The sequence below is a fragment of the Saccostrea cucullata genome, unplaced genomic scaffold (assembly GCF_032062105.1).
Source record: "Saccostrea cucullata isolate Sc308-1 unplaced genomic scaffold, CSIRO_AGI_Scuc_v1 ctg443, whole genome shotgun sequence".
Lineage (NCBI taxonomy): Eukaryota > Metazoa > Mollusca > Bivalvia > Ostreida > Ostreidae > Saccostrea > Saccostrea cuccullata.
The window spans coordinates 57688-67856 of record NW_026932961.1 but is presented as its reverse complement, the minus strand read 5'-3'; the positions used below and the strand labels follow the sequence as shown (position 1 = coordinate 67856).

General features: G+C 33.3%; 1 protein-coding gene across 1 annotated transcript; it reads right to left on the bottom strand.

The window, feature by feature from the left end:
- Positions 1 to 793: 793 nt before the first annotated feature.
- On the bottom strand, positions 794 to 9490 carry LOC134236649 (mucin-2-like). The gene is made up of 6 exons (XM_062718823.1): positions 9452 to 9490; positions 5138 to 6599; positions 4909 to 5000; positions 3519 to 3615; positions 1288 to 1452; positions 794 to 1041 (listed from the first exon to the last, which is right to left on the bottom strand). Exons 1-6 carry the CDS (start codon positions 9488 to 9490, stop codon positions 794 to 796), a joined length of 2103 nt encoding a protein of 700 aa, XP_062574807.1.
- Positions 9491 to 10169: the final 679 nt, after the last annotated feature.

Here is a 10169-nt window from a genome sequence, read left to right as displayed (position 1 = left end):
CTGCAATTTTTAATAAATTTCCCTACGTAGTTTCAATGCTATTGTGCTGTAAACGCGGTATAGTTTTTAGTCCTTTTTTACGCTCTTACTATTGAAATATATGGGAAAATGACGTTTTTAAGCCAACTGACGACAAAATCGAATGTGCACAAAACAACCGCTCGAATCGTCGAAATTGTGAACCAAAAGATGACAAAATCAAACCCGCGACCTACCTTAATTAGACAAGCAAGGTGGATTCAAATTTGAAATTGCGTAGTACATATTCATTATGCTCTGCATAGTTAAATTTAGAAATCATTCTTAATCTTCAGATTCAGCATATAATTTGTGTAATTTGCTTTTTGAAATATGATTCTGACCAAGGACCCATGGTTATCTTTATGTTAATGATCTGTGAAAAGAATTAATATTGATACAGTAAGTTTGGTTTTTGAAAGAACTCATTTACAAGGAAATCTCGGTTAAAAGGGTATTATATACAATCCCACACAGGTCTTATCAGTATTATTCCTTGGTTTAAGAAAATAGATATTAAATTATCTAAACTGCATATCAAAAATTCATCGGATTGCCCTGAAGCCTTGATAATTCAAGTCTTTCTTTAAATCCATATAAAATGTATCTATAAAAATGAAATGTTTGATTTTCTGAATTACTTTTGATAACAATACTTAATCTGTAATTATTAAAATGTAAATTAGTATATAGATTAAATTGTTCTAATCTGGATTTTCATTCTACAATTTATGACAAGGATCACTTGAATTGTAAGAACTATCTGCTGAAACATTCAGGGCTGTCGAACCATCATTCGGGCAAATGTTAGCGGTTCATATCCATGCCAATGAAAAAAGAAGATCCCCTGCTTTTCATTCTTTTTGCTGCCATCAGTATTGTACATTCCATTCAGATTTCCCTCCGTACAGTATGCTTCCGCTGAGTACCACCATCCGCCACTGAAGTCCCCTGCACAATCTCTTGGAGCCCAGTTATCATTATCTTCGTCGTAAGTAGAAAAGAGACCTGTCCACATGCTGTCTATAAAACATTTCAAAATTACTTTGATAATCTGAAAAACAGTGTTTCATACATTTATATTTTTTGCCAGTCAGTCGAAACTGAAACACATTTTTGACATTATGCAATTGTTTAGCTTAACAGGGTACTTGTAAAATGCTACATTCATGTATATGTCTAGGTATTTTCAATAGATTTGACCATTTTGAATAGGTTTTTTTCTTAAAACTCAAGAAAGAATAGAATTTAGGTTAAAAAAATAATTACCAATATCACACCCTTCCCTGCATATTATGTTAAGTCTATACTTAGTTGCACTATCCTCTACGGAAAAAATGTATTCCACATATCTCCATTCCAAGTTCCGATCAATCAAATCTACTCTCAAGATGGAGTATCCAGAGCTAGTTAGCTCATGTATGTACTGGTTACCTATAATATTGTAAGGCATAATTTGCATTTCACATAATGTAATTCTTCTAAATAAATTAGAACAGATTAACACGGCTGAATCAAAATACGCATTTAAACACTTTCAAGCAAGCACAAAAAGTATGTGATTGCAACAAGTTTTATGTCTAACTTTACCAAATCTGATCTCTGGACGTGTTTCATATTTATCATTTTAGATACATGTAAATCTACCAATTTACATGCATGTTTATATAATGTTTACAGTTTAATCTCAAAACCTGTGTATTAGAGAAGCCTACGTATCTGAAAACATTTGTTTTAGATTAACTGATATATAAATTCACCCATATGGTACCAAGTTACATAAGGGGAAAACTATTGTATGAATTGAAAAAAATGTTAATGGTCTTACAAAAATTATCACAATGGAAACCGTTACATAAAACACAATTTTAAAATGATTATTCTTAAGTTCCTACGTTTGTTGCATGGCGTCTCCTTGTAAAAATTTCACCATATGATAATGTTTAAAAAATATGAATATTTATGGCGAAGGATACTAAAGAATCACACAGAAAATAAACATTTTGAAACAAAAATGTCGGATCCAAGTTAGGTTGGATCAACAACAGGCTCCGGAATGTAACCTCAGTGCTAATCAAGGCAAGTTTCATCATGGAAGTCAGCACAAGATAACATGTACATGTATAATTATGATAAGAATATTGGCCTATAATAAAACATTTATTGACTAATGGCGAAATGCGTTTTGTCGACCCTCCAACTCGACTGTTTGGTCCTTGGATCCGACATATTGTATGTGTTGCCTTCGAACTTAGTCAATAAATTTATGTATAAAAATGCCCGAGGGAGAGAAATCCGTGTCTTGAAAAATTGAACTGTAACAGGTATAAAATTTTTACATACATTGTAATAAGTTTAATATATATTAAAGTGCTATTTTTCTTCAAATATATTGTTAAACTGCTGTCATATACAACCATTTTTTTGTTATCTTACGTATGTATCTTACGTATGTAAGTTAATTTTACTTTGAAACAGGAAATAAATAAAAAAAATATTGAAAGAAATTGATAAATATTGTCTTTTTCCACCTATTTGAATTCAGCAAAAGAGGTTTTATTCTTTCTATATGAAAATGCTTTTGAAAAAAAAATTCTGAAAAAAACGATGCTGACTATTAAAAACTGATATCAGCGACTGTATCTGAAAATCATTTTCATGCATTTACTTTTGAATAACATTTAAATAAGTTGACCCTACCCACTCTTTTCGCCAGAAGCCCAGGGAAATAAACTTGTAAAATCAACAGTGGCACTTATAACCTAACCAGATTTCAGGGTTAATACAACCGCAGCTTTTCGGTAGTCGAATCCCATTGTTGGATGTCGAGACCGGACCTTTGGATGAAACCGTATAAACCGAGGTCCCGTGTCACAGTAAGTACTGGCACAAAAAGATCCCTCATTGCTCAATGGCCCTGAGTGTCGAGAATAGGTTAAAATTTGCAGCTCTCCAATCAGGTGGTGGTGTCTCCATATGAGTAAATAATTCTTGAGAGGGACGTCAAAGAACAAACAAACAAACATACATCATCAGTTTTGAGTTTATCTACCACAGAGTTAACGGATCCAACGTTATTAACTAATTTCTTCATCTTTTAGAGTTAATGCATCAGCAGCTATTAAGCAATTCATAAGCCAGATTCCGGATTTGACGGATCCGCAGCAATTAACTCGCCTAAACAGGTTTCAGAATCTAAGGGATACACAGCTATAAACTAATTTATTCAAAATTCAGATTTCAAAGTATACACAGCAAAAATCTAACCGTACACTGTATCAGACTCTCAATTCAAAGGACAAATAGCTATAAACATACCCTACCAGATTTCAGAATTCAAAGGATACACAGCTTCAAGTATATTCAAACAGATTTCAGAATTTAATGGATATATAGCTATAAATTACTTCACCAGATTAAAAAATTGAGATGATACATAGCTATAGACTTATCTAGTAGCCAGATTTCAGAATTCAAAGGATACACAGCAATTAACCTACCTAACCAGATTTCAGACTTAGCGGATCCGAATCCATTTGCGTATTCAGTCCAGTTTCTATAAAAATCAATTGATCCATCCATTCTCCTCTGAATAACCTAAAAATAAAATATTTAAGTTCAATCAATAGTAAAGAAAACGGCAACTGATATCTAATGCGAAAAATACTTTATGTTTTTTAGAAATTTCATTTTTAAACTAAATAAAACATGTAAAAATAAAGTTATTTTCCACATTAAATTTTACAAACTACAGTTTTAAACTACCGCCGATATATGGCTGAAATATTGTCGATCAGGCGTTTAAAAATATCAATTAATCAATCAGTCCACCATCTTTAAACTATACAGTATATTTCATATCAAGTGTGATAAAGACAGAAATTTTATATTCATGCACTCTTTGTTGCTTCAATATCAAAAATTCATTGTTCGGTTTATTTTTTCAATATGAACCACTTATGAAATTTTATGAAATGAATATTCCGGTACTTAGCAGAACTATAAGAAAAGTTCGCAGACAATGCCAATCTTTATTTTATTTACGACACTGAAAGATCAGCTCATAATCAAGTGTAAAAGAATTATGTGTTTATGATGCGTAGCTAACTTCCTTACATTTAACTTAAATGGAATTTCTTTTACTTTTAATGTTACTCATTTCTTGTCATCATGTTGTGTTAAAATGGATACATGTAATACGTACCTAAATAGTTACATCAAAAACATAACAGAATGAGAGACTCAAAGATATTTTGTATATACATTTCATACAGACTAAGAGTTAATTTAGAACCATAAGTTCCTTAAATAAATATCTATAATACTAATCAGCACCAAATACCATAATATTTGACCCTCTGGCCTTGACTTTCAAGAATGATCTTCAACTGTATATGGTGACGTATCTGATTGAAAAAAATATCCAAAAGGACAAGCAACAAAATTACCTTATCAATAATTTTAACCTTCATTAGAAAAAAAAAATTATCCCTGGCTCATTGATATCTGACATCAATCTTGTACGATTGTCTCTACGGTCCTCATCGGGCTTCCAATCCACAGTGTTGGTTCAGCTTCTTACTGCGTGACAAAGTGTTTGAAGTAAAATCTAATCCTCGCGTTGCACCATGAACATATAGCCTCAAAACAAAATTTTAGTTTTAATTTTGATTTTTTTATCTTCATTTTCATGACTGTACTTTCGTTTTGACGTTTACTTATCACATGGAAGGTGTACTATACAGGTCTTTTTGAACAAGGTTCACACAACAATACATTCTGACCCCATCTCCACACGAACTACCAAAACCCCCCTCCCACTCGAAAAATAGTATTTCGTAGCATCTCTAACACTTCAATGCCTACACTTGACTTTGAAAATCTACTTACAATCCAGTTGTAAGTATCATTAAAACAAGGGATATCTACTATCTTTCCATCTTGAAACTGGCGCTGCATTACACATGTTTCAGTTGGACTTTCTGGAAATAGAAATTTAACATTTTTCTTTAAAAATACTATTGATATTTAGGTATATATTTGCTTACAAGAAAATAGTTTACCTTTTCTAACAAGTAAATATTTCATCCAGAAGAAATGATAAATCTCTTTGTAATACCTGTACTTGTAGTTGATATGAAGACATAGCTTGTTTTCGAATCTAGCTGTGTTGATGTAGAGGTAGTGCTAGTTGTATCGGTTGGTGTTGTTATTGTAGATTTACTGTTAGTAGAATCGGTTGGTGTTGTTGTAGAGACACTGCTAGTTGAATCGGTTTGTGTTGTTTTTGAGATACTGTAAGTTGAATCGGTTTGTGTTGATGTAGAGACACTTCTAGTTGAATCGGTTGATGTTGTTGGTGTAAAGGAACTGCTAGTTGTATCGGTGGGTGTTGTTGTAGAGATACTTTTTGTTGAATCGCTTGAAGTTGTTGTTGTAGCGATACTGCTAGTAAAATTGATTGGTGTTTTTGAAAAGACACTGCTAGTTAAATCGTTTTGTGTTGTTGTTGTAGAAGAACTGCTAGTTGTTTCGGTTGGTGTTGTTATTGTAGATATACTGTCAGTAGAATCGGTTGGTGTTGTTGTAGATACACTGTTAGTTGAATCGGTTAGTGTTGTAGTTGTAGAGATACTGTTAGTAGAATCAGTTGGTGTTGTTGTTGTAGAGATACTGTAAGTAGAATCGGTTGGTGTTGTTGTAGATATACTGTTAGTAGAATCGGTTGGTGTTGTTGCAGAGATACTTTTAGTTGTATCGGTTGTTGTTGTTGTTGTGATACTGTTAGTTGTATCGGTTGGTGTTGTTGTAGTGATACTGTTAGTTGAATCGGTTGGTGTTGTTGTAGTGATACTGTTAGTTGAATCGGTTGGTGTTGTTGTAGTGATACTGTTAGTTGAATCGGTTGGTGTTGTTGTAGTGATACTGTTAGTTGAATCGGTTAGTGTTGTAGTTGTAGAGATACTGTTAGTAGAATCAGTTGGTGTTGTTGTTGTAGAGATACTGTAAGTAGAATCGGTTGGTGTTGTTGCAGATTTACTGTTAGTTGAATCGGTTGGTGTTGTAGATTTACTGTTACTAGAATTGGTTGGTGTTGTTGTAGAGGCACTGTTAGTTGAATTGGTTGGTGTTGTTGTAGAGGCACTGTTAGTTGAACCGGTTGGTGTTGTTGTAGAGGCACTGTTAGTTGAATCGGTTGGTGTTGTTGTAGAGGCACTGTTAGTTGAATCCGTTGGTGTGGTTATAGAGGCAATGTTAGTAGAATCGGTTGGTGTTGTTATAGATTTACTGTTAGTTGAATCGGTTGATGTTGTTGTTGTAGTGATACTGTTAGTTGAATCTTTCGGTGTTGTTGTTGAAGATGTACTGTAAGTTGAATATGCTAGTGTTGTTGTTGTATTGATACTGCTATTTGTAACATCGCCAAATAAAGTTGTTGCAGTAGTACCGCTGAGAGATGTTGATACAGAGGAAAAACTATGTATTGTATCAGTTAACGTTGTGGGTGTAGATGTGTTACTAGTTGCAACATCGCCTACCGTTGTTGATATAGACGTTGCAATAGTTGTGGCATCTCCAATCTTTGACAAAAAAAAACATAATTTGCAAAAATAGATTATTTCTCTAAATGAAATGATATTATCAGAGAAGTAGTTAAAAATCAAATACCTTACTATACCGAAGACATTGGTAAAAGGTATCATTGACAGAAGTGCCCTGGTAGAAACTTTTATTCCACAGACGGCAAAGAATACCACCACAAACTTCGATTCCTTTACAATTGTCCATTATCATGCATTCTGATCCGCACTTCAATCTTGGACTCTTCTTTATTGACAAAAGAAATTCGCGATATATACTAGAATTCTCTATTTTTGAAGTTGTTTCCACATACCTGAATTTGTTTTCATAAATATGCGTAAAACAGATTGAAATTTTCAGAACTAAAAAATAAAATATAAAATATAAAATCATTGTAAAGCGTAAATACTTTGGCCTGATTTTAAAATTCAATAGAGATGCACTCTCAGTCCATTCGTATCTGCCCTTTGTACGATTTTCCAGTGAACGTTGTGTTTTATGAAGATTCCTGTTTGCCATAAAATCAATTATCTCTGACACTTTTGTCACAATCAACGTCCAAGAACTAGTATGAAAAAGTTGTTTCAATAAGTTTAATTCTCTTTTTCTAAGGCTACATAAAATCAATTCTTCATTTCATTTCTTTGTGTGATGCACTTAAAATTTTGCAGAGAGTCCCGGACTCTTAATGCAGTGTCTGTGCTTATTTAAATACAATCTCAATCTTAACATTTATCACAGAATCCCCGACTCTTAATGCAGTGTCTGTGCTTATTCTAATACAATCTAAATCTTTTGTAAGAATCCTTAAAGATTGTTGTAGTTGATAGTGTGGCACTCTTGAATTCAAATTAAATTGGCTTTTTTAAAAAGTAATATTGAGCAGGGTGTTAAGCCTTACGTACATGTAAAACGCTCCTGAAAAAGACCTCACGAATACTTGGAAAGTGTGTTTAGATGATTAATAAAAACTAGTCTGATTTAATTATTATATCTAATGGGATTTGAAAGTTATTTTTTCACAGATCGCATTTTTAAAGGGGCTGGGGGTGGGGTGGGGGTTGCAGCCATTTTCAGACTATTTCGATCTCCTTTAGAAGAAGAGCTCCATATAAAGATATACAAAAATAATCAATTTTTAAAACTAAAATATTTGATATTTTTTTTGCCAAATAATAGTTGACAGCTTAAGGTACCGTATCTAAAAAAAATAAGTTAAATCTGGGGGTTAATTTTTGCCCCCAGCCTCCTTAAATTTAAATATGTAGATGTGAATGCCTTCCATGGTCTGTATCTGTGACATAATGAATAAAGAATAGAGAATAGTTTGAAGTCATCATTTTGTATGGTGATACAATGATCTTTTTCAGCAAATACAGTTTTTCATTAAGTTAAATGTTGACTGACGTGCGTCATGCTTTTTGGTAGTCCATTATTTACAAACGGAATTGTCGACGGGTTTTCCCTTTCTTTCCCAATCATGACAAGGAGCACACGGCGGGTGTGACCGGTCAGCAAGGGATGCTCACTCCTCCATGGCACCTGATCTCACCTCTGATGTTTTGGAGGATCATGTTTGCTCTGCTCCTATTTTATGTTCATTTGTTTATTGGACTTCTGAGCTTGAATACTGTACCTTACCCCCAGATTTCATGAAGCTTATTCAAATTTAATATACAATGTCGTACTATAGTTAAATATCGGAGAAAAAATGTTGGTCGCATTAATAATATATGTTCTGTTTTATTAACTCAAGTTTGTTACCAATTCGCACACGTCATGTATCAAGCTCAGATTTATCTAAAGTTAAGGACAACATGTACAAAGAAAAAATAAAACTGTTTAAAATACGTCATTCTTTTTACGTTTTATATATGTTTTACGTCCTTCTGACGTAAATCAAATGTCATCGATTATAAAAACATCCGTATCATAATTATTTTTGTACGTCATCCACTTTTTTCAGTTTTACATAATTTTTGTGATTCTTAAAGAATGAAATTCTGTTACAAAAATAACCCTTGGTCTAATTGTAGTGAAACTCCTTCGATCAAGCTACTTATTAGAATCTGGGTTTTAAAATAGTCTTTGCAATCAAATGTTATCTCCTGTGTTTAGTCAATGTTTCAAACGTTCAGCAGATCTAGATCTGAGTCAGCAGATTTAGGAAAAGTTTACAAGCGGGTTCATTCAAGGCCCAGGGTTCACTCTACGAGAAGCCGTAATAGGAAGAGGACGCATTTATGTTGTATCATTACCGGTGCCTCTAACTTCAGCAGGCGGACCTTTAGAGTGTCATAGATCTTTACGGGTTAATAAAAGAGTAAATTACAATAACATATAACGGGTGTTTGAAACCCGGGGTTAAAACTACAGGTCTGGCAGCTAGTACTCAGACAGAGTGTCAGACCAGGGTTGAGAACAAGGAGATAACTAAGGAAAATTAGAATAATAGTGAAGATCAATTTCATTCATTGTGTTGTTGATTAATAGTGATTGTATTTGTTCTTTCATTTAATTAATCTAATCAGCTAAGTACGTCAAGTAACGTAGGAAAATTCTTTCTCTATACTTCATCCGTCGTCCTCAAAACATTTTACAACTATCTATTCGATGCTGCGTCAATAAATCGTGTTGATTTCGTCGTTAAAGATCATAAAGACTGATCTTACATTGTGCTTTGTTGATTTAAGGGCCGAGGTTTTCAACCAGTCGGTTTTCCTTAGGTAAGTTAACGTTTGATGTGAGGTGATGCTTAATCGAAGCGACTGAGAAGCCCCGAGGGAACGACGCTGACTTGTTTATACTACCTATATACACATATACACAGGATGTTACCTGAGTGTATTACCTGTATGTGTTTTCCTACGACATTGTTAAATGAAGCCATTTTTCCCCACGTGTAGCTCAATTGAAATGCATCAAATAAAGCATTTTTGTAGCGAACAGAACCCTTCTCAAATTCTTTCTTTTAAAATTAATATTAATAAGAACTCAACTACATGCAGCACCAAAATCTGTCATTGTAATATGGCGACAAAAAGGGAAGTAATTCAAATTACACGTCGTGAACGCAAGTGGGTCATAAATAAGACTCTCAGTAAATAGCAATTAAACTTAGAAACAATGTTTTTAGAATAAACTGTTTAGAAATATAATAATACTCTAAATTGTAAATATATATCTTTTAAGATAGATCCTACGTGATGTTTCCATAACGCATGCTTCTTGTAAAAAAAAACCTAGGGCTATGGGTGGAACGGGAATGGAATCATCTGCATCATAGTTTTCTCTTTCGGGATTATAATTTCAAATATTAAATGCAAAGCAAGATCTTATAATCCGTCTAATTTCTCTTCTAAAACTGGTTATATGGCATATTCTTATGAATTAAAAAAGAGGGCTTTGATTGTTAAACTTTATCACATTGACATATGCGGAAGGAATCAAAAGCCTGAATGTTAATTCGATGGTCGATACGATCTCCAGACAAGGTACACAAGATAAACACGATGGCTAAAAACTAAATGTCAATCAAATCTAAGTATCCAATCCTAGGCTTAATTTCA

Excerpts from the sequence above, each read along its gene's own strand:
- LOC134236649 (XM_062718823.1), bottom strand. The coding sequence starts at position 9,490 with ATGGCTTCATTTAACAATGTCGTAGGAAAACACATACAG. Across the intron at positions 3,616-4,908 it reads ATGATACTTACAACTGGATT|GTTATTCAGAGGAGAATGGA; the intron begins GTAAGTAGATTT and ends TTTTATTTTTAG. Across the intron at positions 1,453-3,518 it reads TAAGTCTGAAATCTGGTTAG|GTAACCAGTACATACATGAG; the intron begins GTAGGTTAATTG and ends ACAATATTATAG.